General features: G+C 38.1%; 1 protein-coding gene across 1 annotated transcript; it reads right to left on the bottom strand.

Annotated features, from left to right (window-relative positions):
* Positions 1-2,040: 2,040 nt before the first annotated feature.
* TRAK2 (trafficking protein, kinesin binding 2) lies at positions 2,041-13,786 on the bottom strand. The gene is made up of 14 exons (XM_010178941.1): positions 13,607-13,786; positions 11,292-11,362; positions 10,512-10,628; positions 8,833-9,042; positions 8,524-8,602; positions 7,719-7,849; positions 7,440-7,514; positions 6,640-6,777; positions 5,611-5,690; positions 4,696-4,899; positions 4,261-4,559; positions 3,645-3,923; positions 3,329-3,428; positions 2,041-2,719 (listed from the first exon to the last, which is right to left on the bottom strand). Exons 1-14 carry the CDS (start codon positions 13,668-13,670, stop codon positions 2,041-2,043), a joined length of 2,526 nt encoding a protein of 841 aa, XP_010177243.1. The 5' UTR covers positions 13,671-13,786.
* Between the last annotated feature and the right edge of the window lie 1,305 nt (positions 13,787-15,091).

Below are 15,091 nucleotides of genomic sequence, written 5' to 3'. Positions count from 1 at the left end.
CCCTACAAGTTACAAATACACAGCAGATGAACCCGTCTTAGTTCACTGGAGAGCAAAATTACCTCCCCCTACTCCTTTCACTCTTATTTAGCTAGGCAAGACCCCATGCACAGTTAAGTATATATAAACGTAAATACTTACATGAAGAAATTAAATATTTTTCATTTAAAAAAACAAAATTAACCCGTATATAGTATTTTAAATAAAATTCACCTTTTGTAAGTGGTAAGATTTTGCTTAGAGAACAAAAGGCAACTCCAGGAGTTCCTCAATATTTCTGTGCGCTGCTGACAGTCAAGTTTCTGCTAAGAATCCCTGTGCAAGTTTGAAGCAGTTACTCCTTTTCCTTTTACAAAAGAAGACTGTTATATCAGAGTCATCACACGATCCACAGAACTGTACAAGCAGAAAGGCCACATTACAGCACCCACCCAGGTACCAGCTATGTCCCACATACACGGTAACAAGCAAGGTAAACTCTGACATATCTAATTCTATGGAAATTAACTTTAAAATTATTTTAAAATGTATGGAAACTGATCTTTGAAATTATTTTAAAATGTTGATAGGTACAATGAAAAATTACATAAAGATTAAGAACCTGTTTTCATCCAGGTCACTAGTGAAGACCCATTCCTCTGAGGAATTTTGGGCAAACGTTTTCTCTTCTTTAAGTTACACTATAAATCTATTGTAGATTATTCAGTTATGACGAGAACCTTGGACAGGAAGGAATCCAAAAAATCAGCACTAATATTTTGCTGACTACCACCCAGAAATCAGATTTCCAAAATGGACTTCTCTTTTACGACGGACAGTCTGCCTCAGCTTTGTTCAGAATCAGGTTCAGAACCACTCTCCAACATCAAGACAGAGGATTTCAATGTGGACAAAACCGATTTATGTTCCTTAAAATGCTACAAAGAACATTACCTTTCATCTTCTTGTTTCTGAATACAGACTTTTGGTCTTAACAAAATTCTGCCTAAAGTCAGAAATAAGTGAGTGAAAAGGCATGAAGTTTACTGCAGAACTCTCAAATATACAGAATGTCTACCTGTCAAGAAAAGAGCCAGGTTACTCAATCTCCAACACTGGTTTTGAAGTAAATGTGCTCTGCTTATGTCAAATAAAAAGAAACCCTGAATCAAGCACCTAGGTTTTCTTTCCTTTTGCCACAGTGAAACGTGCCTGAGTTTGTTTTTTTTTTCTATGTGCAAAAATATCCTCATTTCAAAAAGATGCACAGCACACTTTGGAAAGATTCCTTAGCTTGAAGTTTTCACCCTAATATAAACTTTCCTGCTTCTTAATTCTTATTCATTGCACTTGCCTCTCCGTGCTTCAGAAGCTCTGGAAAGAAATTAACTTCTGTTAATGCCTCACTAGCACAATTGCACTCTTTTCAAAATATAAATCTTTACCACCAGTTTCCACGTTTAGAAACAGTATTGTTTTCTTACACAGAAGCGACTGCTTCTCAAAGTGGAGAGGAGCTCAAAAGAGTACAGTTTCTGAAATGGAGAAATACAAGACTTAAGGAAAAAAATAAATCTAAGTTTTCATATTTGTTTGCTAGAGAGGATATTGGACCAACAATGCTGGTCGGATGTACTGTTATTTTAATATTATATTTAAATGATACAGCCTGACTGATAGCAACCAGTAAAACACTCTGGTTGTATGGTGGAAAAAACCAGAACAGCACCTGCAAGGCAGTTCTACACACACAGCTTAAAAGGTTAAAATACAGAGAATGTCTACAATCGTCTTCTGTTTTTGCTTAAATCAAGACGGATGCTGAAAGGGGCCTCAAAACTAAGCTTTGGCTTCTTCTTTCTTATCTTCCACAAAAGCCTTCTTACTCAAAACCAAGCAATGATCTTTTTCTCCTCAATCCCCAACACTCCTCTCTCCCACACCTTTAACATGCACGTGCCTTCTCCAACTCTTCTGTCACACACTGAACTATGCCTGTACTGGATGTTTATCCCTCACGTATTATTTACTATGCTAGACACCAGTAATTGTTCGGACAGGTCAGTCCTCCTTTAGGATATCCATTTTTGATGACTGTGTGCAAACTGGAGCTCCCAATGCTCCGATCATGGCTGGAAGGCTCTGGTTTCTTCTCAGTCCTGCCATTAAGTTGCTACCTGCATTTAAGAACACAGTTGAGTCCTGTCTCCGCAAGCTCACCTCTGGCCCTTGATTCTTCCCGTGGTCCTGTGTCTCAGGGGGCTTTATCACCCTGGCAATACCCAGCCTCTTCAGTCTGTCTACCAGGTTCATCTTCAGCTGGCCTACGTCTGCAACGTTACGAGAGGGCTTTAGGCCGTACATTTCTTGCAAGAATGTTTCTGCTGGTCGAGAAGCCAGGAAATTTTCCGAGTGATGCACTCGAGGCTCAAGCGGTGGAGGGGAAGGACAAGGTGAACGCGAGGGAGAATTTGGTGGTGTAGAAGGAATGGGGAGAATTCGAGGGGGCTGTAGCAAAGGCAGTTTTTCTAATACTGGGCTATCGTAAACCTTGGCAGAGATGCCTCGTTCTTGCAGAAGTTTAGCCAGACTGCTTGTGCTGCTGAAGGTAGTAGTTGAATCCCTTCTGTTGGTGAGAAATTCTCCAATGCTAAGCCTGTAAGACATGGCTGGAGTGCTCACTACTGGGTTTCCAATACTGCTGCCAGTATTTCCAAGTGAAAATGGGGCACCTGTGGAGCTGAAATAAAACAAAAGTGAAACACAGAAGATGCGCGCATCAGACATCTTTATACCTGCTCTGCACTTGCCTTTTAGCATACAGAGGGCTTCAGAAAAAGTAAACTACTGCTATTAGCTGTGACAGTTTCAGCTTCAGTAGATGCAAAATTATTGTTCTGTGAAATATTCAGAAGATACTAGGTTGACAGAGAGGCTTTGGTGTAATGGTACTAATAAATTTACCCTCACCTATGCTGTATTAGATAGAATATCAACATAGATGTCTAGTAATGACTTAGTTTAAAAAAAAATATGACAGAATTGGGAAAAAAAATACAGTAACATCAGTATGCTGGTTTTTAGTTTGTTTTACAACAGGTATATGATACAATGCATTCGATATTTAAGAGTACAATTTTACTTCCTTCAAGTCACCTTTATCTGTTTTAACTCTCACTCTAGAGAATTTCAAGTTTCTCCTTTGTAATTTCAACTATTTGTATGAGTAACATCCTATGTGTTGCCTAGCTGCCTTGGTATTTTTTTTAAATTGGGCCATATCTCAAAAGCCAGAATGCAACTGCTTAATCCTACGCAGCAACTTTTAGAATGTCAGCAGTTATCATACCTGGGAGTAACTTGAGTGACATCAGATGGGTGAAGAATCCTACAGGTAGTAAAGGTAAACGTGGAATTTGTGGAAGACAAACACTTCCCCGGATTCGAGGCTGTAAAGTGGAGAATTTACATCCATTGAGGGTAAAAATAAAGACAGATAAGGACTAATCAAAGCAAAGTTTAAGACAATGTTATTACCACTGCTAATTTTTTTTCTTTAAGTAAAGAACAAAGACAGCAGAGACAGTACTGTCACAAGGCCAAGTACTTTCCATTCAGAAAAAAAGACCAAAAAAAACCTAAAATACACCAACCATGCTTCTTACCAGTGAGTGGTACGGCTGCTGAAGAAATAGGGGGCAGGAAAATCCCTGCCACTGGCTTTGCCACTGTACATTTCTTTTCCTCCGGGAAGGACTGTTGCACTTGAAATGTTATACCTCCTTCATCTTCTTCCCCATCATCCTCCTCCAAGTCAGAGATGTGGTACACAGTATCATCAGACAAAGGGGTAAAGCCTTTTGTAACAACACCTGGTCTTGGGTCAAGAATGGTGCCTAGGTTGGGTCGAGCAAGCTGTTGCCAGTGAAACAGGGTCTGAGATCCTGGTGTGACAAAAGAGAAGATCACAGAGAGCCGTTACCTACTGAGTAGGTACACTGTACTGAGTTACAAGAATTCACAATCAAAACAACTCCAGCCAACTGGTGCTGACACCACAATACACAGTGCACTTGGCAACACCAAGAAAAAGCCTAACACCACCGTGTAAGAATGCCAAGTAGTGGTATTAATGAGCTAGCTGGCATGTAGCCTACCAAATACTCCTACTTCCTCTTACTGCATATCAGACCTAGCTGTAGACACACCAACAATGATTTAGTGGGCAGATTAATGTAAAATCCTTTTTTGCTGATGAGAGAAGGAAGGTCATCCTCTTACCTTCAATGGGTTTGACAATTTGCAATTTCTCTGGTAGGAGGACACGGAGGTTACTAGAGCTGGCAGAGAGATCGGTGAATTCTGAGTTTGTACCCAGGGAAAAACAGTTTTCTGTTGGCGTACTACAGCCACTAGTCCCTTCTTTCTGCTCAGACAGCAAATGCATTTTTCGCTCCCATTCCTCCTCAAAAAACTGCTTCTCACTCAGGTAGTTCTGGCGACGGAGGGAGAGTCTGTGCAGAGCTGTGACTAAGTCATTGTCTCCAGGGGTTCCCGGCTCACCAGGGTTATGAGTGTCTCTGTGAGAAACATCAAATTATAATAGATATTAAGACCATGACATTAACTATTTCTCCCTTACACAGCAGAGGTCCAGTCTGGATTTAGTTTTGAATCAGTTAGTTTAGAAAGAAAATAACAGGCTGTGTTTCCTACTTCAAATTCTTCTCAGAGCTGCTCCTCTGGGTCATCTGTGTGTGGATCTCCGACTGGCGTACCCCAGACTGGAAGGGCTTTGCCGTCATAACAACACTTGACCGATTTGATCCAGGGATTGGCAATGGCGCAGGAAAAGAAGAGGAGCGGCAACGCGTGACATTAGCAACCCTGACAGTGTCAAATACTCGTTTCTGTTGACACCTGCAGAAAAGACAAGCAAACAAATGTCGTCTTCAGAAGCATTTTGAAGAAAATATAGTAAAGAAAAGGCTCTGAACAACAGACTTTCAAAAGCCTGCAGACACCTAACTAAAAAGATATAAGCCCACAAAAACAGGATTGTCTAAGACACTCATGTTTTCAGGAGTACTGCTCCATTAAGTATCAGAATTACCACTTACTTTGACTTGAAAGATCTGAACCTCTATTGCTAACCCCTTGAGAGAATTCAGGAGCATATATTTTATTTATTTAAATTATACATGCTTTCAGGCGCATATATTTAACTTATTATTTCTTGCTCAGAAATAGGGACTCCAGGAACAGGTCCTCAGGTCTCTGGAAACCATTATCAGTCTTTCAGCTGTAATTTCATTTGCCAGAGATTTTTTCTATAAGCATTAAACAGCATAAAACCAGTAATGTGCATTTGCATCCAAAATCTCTCAAAATAAAGACTGAAGTAACATCCTTTTAGTAAATTCCCAACTTCCTCATAGAATCAAGTAAGAACAGTAGGTTTCAAAGTTGGAAAGATTACCAAATACTACAAAGCTTTTTTATTAAGTTACATAGAAAACTTCTTATAGAGGGAACAGTGACATTTATAGATTTCCAGAAATCAGTTTTACCTTACTTAATACAAGCATATGGGAAAATACTGAAATAGCGCATAGAGATCTGAAAACATACTTTTGCTTGGAGAGAACAGATTCATCACCCTGACTCAATTCCTTCCGCATTGTCCCTTCAATTTCTGCTGCAAGGGAATCCTACAGAAAAATGGAAAGAAGAGTAGTCAACAAATCAGATCCAAGTCTTTCTCCTAACAATTTTTACAAGAAAACCCCTCTAAAAAATACTAAAAAAAATTATCTCCATTTGTTTCCCTGATATCAGTGTGTTTCAGACAAAACCTTTGGTCTCTGAAGGAAAGGCACAGGTTGAGTTCTCCACCATAACTACACCAATGTGTAACCAGCATGGGCTCGGTTTTCATTAGCAACATCTGTTTTTTCTTGGTACTCTGTGTTGTTCTTTTAAGCTAATCTACAATTGTAAAAGCTCTTCTTACAAGGCCAAACACATACATGCGGGATTCTGTATACACAGAACAATCATCCACAACCTGACAAATTCACAACACAGCCCAGAAGTTTTTGAGACTGCAGTGATCAGAACATACCTGACACGAATTAGAAGAGGAAAATAAATGCTTTTAACACTTTTCCATTGGTTTAGTAATCTCTGGTTACTAGTCTAAGGTCATGCCTTTCTGATATTCTCACAAGATAAGGACATAAAATTACATCATAAACTACATGAAGAAAGAAAAATACTCTTCGAACTCTTGAAAAGATGCTTTATTCCTTAAAGAAACATTGTCAAGTTAGAGAATTCATACCAACATTGAACTAGCACTAGCACAACTGAGTACTAGCTATAAAACATGCCAATTCCTGTATTCAACAGAAAAGACACGTAAAAAGGAAAAATAATTCTAATATCACAATATGGCAAGTGAATGATTACTTTCCTAATATGTAAAATTTTCAAAAGCGTACACATTAAAGAACTGAAAAACTATTACATCAGCTCTTTTGCCTACTATGAAATAGTTCCTGCTGCAGCTCCTGTAAGGGCCATTTTACTCATATAGTTGTATGCCACTACAGGCCTTATGTGCCAGTAAGGGTATGCCACGGTAGTGGTGTTTATTACCACAGGAAATGCTCCATGTGACTGGGGGTGGCAGCGACAAGCAACAGAGCTGGCTCTGCTGCGCAGCAACTTCACTTCTTCTTGTGATTCGTGCAACATCCCGAGACACTCTGCGTTCCTATCTTGCAACTCGTGTAGCTGAAAGAGAAGAGAGGGCACCACGTGGTACCAGTAAGCTTCAAAGAAAACAGAAAGAAACTGAATTAACTCTCACAGAAACCTGTATTGACTGATTCAATACTGTAATATTTTTCCAACTGCATGGCACAAGCCAACATCTGGAATGGACAATGGTCAGCACAGCAGCCACACTGATTTTAGTGGTGAAGCATGAAGTCAAATTTAAGACTTTAAAGAGGAAAAAGTATAATAAAATCCAAAGGAAAACACATTGAAAAACTCTGCAAACACACTAACTGCTGATCCAAAAGAAGCAAAAGAGAGAACTTCATTAAAATCTAATGAGCTACAGAATTGTTGCTATAATCCATAATAGTCACATTAAAACACTTTTTCTCATAACTACTATGAATAGTAAGGCCTCCCTACCTGAAACACCTTCCTTGCCTTTCATACTCTTGTGAACTACAAAATTATTTGTGTAGACTTAAATAATTATTCTTTTCCTCCAATCATATGATGCCAACCACAATGAAAAATGAAAATCTCTACATAATTAAAAAACAGTAGTTCCCATTTTCTCTTAGTTTCTCTCTCTTGTACTCTATTCCAAACATTTATCTAATTGTGTGTATACACACACATATACACACATATATTTACACAGAAGCCTTAAGTACCTCTGCCGTCAGTTGTCTCTGAGCATCTTTGGAAGCTTGCAAGTGAAGTTTCAGCTCCTCCTTTTCAATCACATGCTGAAAACACAAAAAGGTGCTCGTAATTTCCCTGAAAGAAGTGATCTTCTGCCACTCTTTCCTGAAACAGCCACCCTCTTACAGAGTAGCCCCCTAGCTTGCAAGTCAATTTTTACCTGCTGTAAGCACTGGTGTGCACCCACACAAGCAAGTGTGTGTGCGCGCACACATGCACGCATACACCCTTCACCAGCATTCCCTTACCTCTTTGAGTTTATGTTGAAGATCAACAATCTGAGACAAGAGGGATGAGATCTCTTCCTGGTAGCGAACCAATTCCTCACTCTTCTCTGACAACTCCTCTGTTATTCTGGAAATTTGAGCATTAGTTTGCCCTACAAAACACAACAAGAACTTAGCAGAGAGCTTTTCTCAACACATGACAAAAATCCAAAGCAAACCAAAACCAAAAAAGACCAGTGAAAGTCATGAACAATCTGCAAAATGACCAGGACTCTTAGGAAATCAATTTCCCAGAGGGAATGGAGTAAATTAACAACCAACGAAGCACCAATTGATAGTATTTCATGGTCATCTGGAACAAGAAAAATCAAGCAGCAACCCCGTCTTCTTTATGGTGTTTGTACAGTAAAAAAATAATCTTAAAATATAAGCTTAAGGTTATTATGCATAAAGGAAGTAGCACACATGAAGTGACTACAGAAAAATTATCACGTGTGCTGAATACTCTTACACAAGCAGTATATCTTGTTCATTTTCTAGTGTCTGTAGGCTTCAGTTTAGAAGGCTTATGAATATTAGATTCTGTGTTGATTTTCTCTCTCTGAACACAGTACACAGAGCTGACATTGAATGTCAGAATGAAACTTGATGACAGTAACACCTTTGCACTTGGGTAAAGAGCAAAACTTGAATAATTGGCATAAATTACTGAAGCTTATTTTTTGATTCATGGATAACTAAGGTGGTAAGTATTCTATACTATATACCTATAACTAGGTATTTCAAATTCCATTTTGCTGTTGCCAGATACAGCCCGGATACTCACGGAGCTCTTTGACACAGTCATTGACCAGCTGCTGTTCCTTCTCTTCATATGTAATGGTTTCTGTCTTCAGATGGCAAGCCTTCAAGAAAATTAGTGGTATTCCAATTTCAGTTTATCTATACATATATTAATGTTATAATTTTTTCTGAAATAATTTTTATTTCTGGAGGGAAAGTGTTTGTGTATGATTTCTATACAGCGATACGAAATAGTCACAAGCTTCAAAACAAACCCAGATGCTGGATGTTTTAACCATCCTGGTTTATTTCATATACAGTATATGTGGAATACACTCTAAGAAGGATTTACCTTCGATCGGAGAGCAAGGTTCTCCTCTTCCAGCTCCCTGAGTTTATCTTGCAACACATCCAGGTGTAAAAGATCGTGTGACACATTGAAAGACTCATTGAATCGAAGTGGTGTGGAACAGCTGGAATCTGTTTCACTCTCCTCGGAAGCGATAGAGACAACACGAAGCAGGTCATCCTTCTTTGACAGTTCATGTTGCAGCTGGTTAACCTGTGAGAAAAGATCATCAGCTTGTGACATACATGTTAGCTATACAACATTACAGTGTATTACTTATTACTTATGCAGTCTCTTGAAACATCACTGCTCCAATCTAAAAATGAGATTAAAAAATACCTCACAGGTCATGATCCATTTATTTATATCTGCAGAGACAAGCTCTATTTATTTTATAGGAGGGTCACAAACTCCTCGGAAGCGATAGAGACAACACGAAGCAGGTCATCCTTCTTTGACAGTTCATGTTGCAGCTGGTTAACCTGTGAGAAAAGATCATCAGCTTGTGACATACATGTTAGCTATACAACATTACAGTGTATTACTTATTACTTATGCAGTCTCTTGAAACATCACTGCTCCAATCTAAAATGAGATTAAAAAATACCTCACAGGTCACGATCCATTTATTTATATCTGCAAAGAAGATTCAAGCTCTATTTATTTTATAGGAAGGTCACAAAATTGTAATTTTAACACTGTAAGGGGGACTGGAAATTCAAGATAATATACAAATGGACAACAGAACCAAATTTTTTTTAATAGTTTACTTCAAAGTAGCTTTCCAGCTGCTTTGATATACGTTTCAATTTTAAGATGCCATCATTTTGATTATGATCATTTTTCTGAACTATAACTTCCAGGAGAAAAGTACTGGTAGGCATCAATTTATATGTATTCACTGGTACCCTCCAGTCTACAGATGAAATGAACTGCTGGATAAATAAAAACAAGACAAAAGAGAGATTCATTTACATAAATTCTGTTTCACATGTATGTTTTTAATACCAGCACACTGTTATATACAAATAGCTGAATCCATGTCACTGTAACTTAGACTACCTCTGTTGACCCTAGGATAAAAAACCTTGGGATACTTTATCATTTCATTCTTTAAGAAAGACAGACAAATAAAATACTATATCAAGTATCTGTGCTTAAAAGAAGAAATGGAGTGAAGATCTTGAGCAGAATTCAGTTTTCATTACATTTTATTCAATTGTATTTATTTATTCATTCACTCTTAGTGTAAGCATCCTATGGTGCCACTTCATTTTCTGTCTGTTTTCTCACCTGTGAGGTTGTTATGTAGCAGGTCACAGGTCATGCCATATACCAACTACTTATTTTGACTTTTTGAATTTTGATTATTAGATTCTTAGTTTATGGCAGGATATCAGACTGATGGTCAAAACAAATACTTTGAAAATGCAATCCCACAGCAGATATATCATAGTAATACCTCGCATTCTCATAATTTCTCAGTAATTACAATATGCAGTCTTCATAGTCAATTCTTGGACTGAGAAAGCTGATTGAATGACAATAATTAGAATGACATCCAAGTATACTTTTGTGGTTTGAAAACAGCAATCACCTCCTTTCACAATGAAATTATTTATTTCTATTAATCTTCTTACCATCACCATGAAAAGAAAAATGAAAAGAAAAATATCACTCACTCGATCTAGAGTTTGTCCTAACTGTTCTTCTAGTGATTCATTCTGTTCCACCAACAGATGATTTCGCTTAAGCAGGGCTTGTCCAATTCGAGCTGCCAGTTCCAGGTCCCGATCTTTCTGCTCACAAAATGAAAACACGTCTGCTTTTGATCAGACTAGATGTTTAAATTCAGAGTAGTTTTAGATTTTCCTGGCTACTACTTAATTCATCACCAGTGTGAGATCTCTTCCCTCTTAGATGCATCACCATTGTTAGAACAACCATCAATGCTTCATCATTTGGATCACCAAACGCCGAATCTGTGTTTCTAGATATAGCACATTCTTTTCTACAGTCAGTTGCAGTAACAGGGGGGAGGTGAAAGCACAATATATGGGGACAGTTTTGGTTTTTGGGCTGAGTACTGAAAAGGTTACATGGACTCTGTTGAATTATACAAAGAAGCCACATATACTTAGGCCTGGGGTCTTTCAAGTGATACTTTCTCCAGAACAGACTGCTTAACGTGAATAGTGATGAGAAAGTAGAAGCAATGGAGCAACAGAAAAGAACTAGAAAGCTGTTTCTTTTCCACACCTGACTGGCTCCATGGGTACCCATGGTTTTGCTAAACTTTGTTTCTGAGATGGTGCAACTAAATGGGCAACTTCTCATTACCCAGGTGTTTGCTAAGCAGCTCCTGAAGATAACTGGACCAAAATTTTCAGCAGACATATAAAACCTTTCCTCAAATACACATCCTCAAACATATTAACATAGCATTACAGGGACAAGCATACCTCAGCTAACAGATGTTTGACCACGTCAGCATCACTGTAGGTTTTCTGTTCCACATTATCTGTGTCAAGAACTGAGAAGAGAAGAACATACTTACTGAAGTAGCTTAAGTACAAGACAACTGCTAGGAAAGGAGAGAGCTAAAACTCAGAGGATGTTGTTTATATGCAAATAAAGTCCTTAGTTGATGAAACTATTGGAGGCTATGAAAATGCATCTTAACGTCAGAAATATGAAACAATACTCATTTGGGAGATTGATACAATCAATTGCTTTCAGCAATATTAGCTAAAACCTGAGGTGCTCACATCTCCTCCAAATTTAGAAGAGGGAGAAAAATCTCTTATGACCACTTTTTTTAAATACAGCTTCACTATTAAATCATCCAGCCTGCTGGGGAGAGAGGGAAGAATATATTGGGGCATATCCAAATACAGCTGAGCACACCTGCAGACTTTACGCTTTAAACAAAATTGCTGTCAGTGTGTGTGACAGCTATACACAGGAAGTATGGAGACCCCACAGACTATTTATGAAAATGTATTTATTAAGTGCTTATAATCTTAAAAACTTATCAGTTAAAAACAAAGGGGATAACATGTGTTAGCAGTTTAGATGTAGCAGTAAACCCTACCTTACTGACTCAGTGACTTTGAAGTTTGTAAAACTGTTAAAAAACTGAGAACAAGTAGGATTTGAAAAACAGGACCAAGTCAAGAATTAAAAAGCATGAAGAATTTGTGACAACTCTGAACAAAACACAGTGCTAAAACATTAAGCACTGGTCTGCGCTAGTTCTCGTCCTGAGAAACACAAGGTGCTAGTAAAGAAGAAATCTTAATTACCTTGCGCAAATTTCTGAGATCCAGCCAAGGAGGAGGAAGGAAGTTCAACAAGAGCTGAAGTGACAGAAAATGAAAGATATGGGGGGAAAAAGAACAAAGAGAAGAAAGAATTAAAACGTAAGGAAACAGGTGATTTACTTGCATGCATCCATTACCACCAAAAAACAAATGCATGTGTAAACATACTTTTTACACTATCAAAAATTTCTTAGAGTTTTTAAAGAACTCTTTAAGCAGGATTCCCTTCAGAAGCAGAATTATACATCTCACTTGCAGGTGAACTTAGGTTCAGAAATCTTCTATTTTTGCTTTATGGATCATGAAAGTAAAGAAGGCAGTAATATAAGTGTAACAGATGTAGAAGTATCTGCTTTAACTGAAGGTCAAAGTTAACCTGTTTTGAAACTAATTCTATCATCATTGCACTGCAAAGTGAGATTACTACGGATCTGGTCTAAATCTATTTCTGAAGATTTCCTTGACTCTTCTACCTTGTTTAAATCTGATTAATACTCTGAATACATAGCAATATTGGTTCTTAATTTTTTCCTTTGTTTCTTCCTGTTGAGAACTGCACACTTAGTTATGCAATAGTGAAGTGCTAAGCTGAAATGCACAATGACTTTATTTATGTATGCTGTATAAGCTATGTACATCCTTTACATACATGTTTACAAGTAACCTTTTAAAACACAACACTACGGCTACGCTATGAACAAAATAAAAGTTGCATTTTAGTATAGGAAGAAACTTTCTTGCAGTCTTGAAAGACAGGAGAACAGAAAGGACAATAAAGAAGAAAAAGGTGTACTGAGCTGTTTCTCCAAGAGCTTAACAGAAAAATAAATCAAACCAATAAATCAAACCGTTTTAATCAAGTAGGATCAGTAGGCATAAAAACCCAACACGTGCCATTCAAGTATTTAGGAGTTTGAACTTGCAGTGGTGCCATGTAGTAATTGTAATTCTAAGCAGGGCAGAAATAGAAACCCTTCATAAAATTTCAAGTACCTACCATAACATGCATTTGGGAGGTCAATCTCACTGTACTGCTTAGTTGCTGATATTGGTTGCCGAGAGTGGATTCCAAACTCATCTGGCTTACTGGTATTTGGAAAATTCACTGCACATACGTAAGTTTCAGCCATTACAGGCAAAATATTATAGCCAGCTTTCCTGCAGTAACTATTCCCACCACGCGATTTTAAAGTCAAAAAGTTTCAATCCAGTGCTAAGTCACCTTAATAAAGACTTATACTAATTACATACAAGGTTACTCAGGTAGGTTGGTAGGTTTCTAAAATCTAAAGCAAATATATTTACTCTGATAAATGAAATCACAGAACTAACAGCTTTGAAACTTAGATCTATACAACTTGTGTTATTTTCTTACAGTACAGGATCAAAATTATGCACAGCTTGTTACAATTCTCTCTTGTGAACACGCACATTTGCAATCTCTCCTCACTCACCTTGCCAAGTGAAGGCTGCAAGCAACTCTTCATTTTGGTTAATATTCTTGTTATGCTGTGCCATGTCCCTTTATTCACACATATAAAGTAGTCCTAAAGACAGATGTTTTGTAATTCAAGGCTTCTTATGCTACCAGAATTGGAGCAGAAAATACTCCTCCACCTCACTGAAAGCAATGCCAGTGGGAACAAAGCTGGTTGTTGGATAAACCTTCTAAAAGGCAACAGCAGCCCTAAAAAGAGGAGGGGTTCAAGTGCAATAACTGTTGTGTTGTTTTCTTTTTTTCCCTTCGATGTCAACTACAAATTCACTCAAACCATGAGTTTAGCATTCTCTCTAGTTCTTCTCTCAGAGCTCTGTGCTTCCTCACGCTGGAACTGCAGGTGTTGACCAGAGAGCTTCAGCAGACCCACATCTGATGTAGAATTCCTTCCAGCACTGACAGACTCTGATCTCACCTTTTTATAAATAAAACTTAGAGGCAAGGACACACCCCACTGACCACACAACTGCTTCCAGTAAACTACAGAAGTGTTCACTCAACTGAAAAAAACATTTATGCTTGCAATATTATTATCAGAAACACACTGAGCAATAAACATTAAGTGGCTTTCCAAATACTTTCCACAATTAAAACGAGTTCCAAGCCTGCAAGTTCAACTGATAACAAGATTGTTTCAAATTGTCGAGTACTGCATTCTTAAGAGGTAATATTTTACTTTTACCTACTCATTTGCTGTACACCCTGGGTGGAGGCTTAATGCACAAAGAACAAATAAACCCTTTCAAAGGCCGCATGGGCAAGAAAGAGGCAATCATTACAGACTGTACAGAAATACCAAGTGCACTCTCCCAAGTGGTTTGTTCGAATAGCTTCAATATATGGAGGAAACAAGACTTGCCCGTTTCTCTCAAGTGATTATAATGCATTCTCCCCTTTTCACATGAAAACACTTGAAACTACAGGTAAGTAAGTGTTCATTTCTTTTGGCAGCCTTCTATACATTTATTTTTAACATATTAAAGCTTTCTTCATGTGATCATGTGTCCCTTCTCTTCCTTACAATCTCATAGGTTTAAGGATAAATTTATTCAGTATTTTCAAAACTGCAAGGCAGGGATCAACACTGATCAAGTACCCACCTATCTGGCATTCTCACCATTCTCAGAAACCATTAACAGCATTTCAAAAGCAACACCGACACAAAACATCAGGTCAATCATAATCAAAAGAACCACAACTCCATTAATGCTCCTGTAATCAGAGTTGCTGCATCCTCCAGACCTCTCATATTGCACCCAATCTAGCACAATTCTAGGTTCTTGTCTCTTTCTCACTACCACACGATCCCACTCTTATTTTTATGTGGAATCTAACAATCAGGCAGCCATGGGACGTGCTAGGTCAGCCCTTTGAATTGCAGTGCTGAATTACAAGTGCTTCTCCTAAACTCAGCTTTGTCTTCCACCTGTGCAAAGATTTC

This window comes from Mesitornis unicolor, unplaced genomic scaffold (assembly GCF_000695765.1).
Source record: "Mesitornis unicolor isolate BGI_N332 unplaced genomic scaffold, ASM69576v1 scaffold3042, whole genome shotgun sequence".
Taxonomy (NCBI): Eukaryota; Metazoa; Chordata; class Aves; order Mesitornithiformes; family Mesitornithidae; genus Mesitornis; species Mesitornis unicolor.
This window is presented reverse-complemented; position numbering and strand designations above follow the sequence as displayed.

Bases quoted from the DNA above. Each gene is read 5' to 3' on its own strand.
- TRAK2 (XM_010178941.1), bottom strand. From the start codon at position 13,670: ATGGCACAGCATAACAAGAATATTAACCAAAATGAAGAGTTGCTTGCA. The intron at 8,603-8,832 runs GTAAATCCTTCT...ATTTTCTTGAAG, and splicing joins ACCTTGCTCTCCGATCGAAG to GCTTGCCATCTGAAGACAGA. The intron at 4,900-5,610 runs GTATGTTTTCAG...TCTTTTCTGCAG, and splicing joins TCTGTTCTCTCCAAGCAAAA to GTGTCAACAGAAACGAGTAT.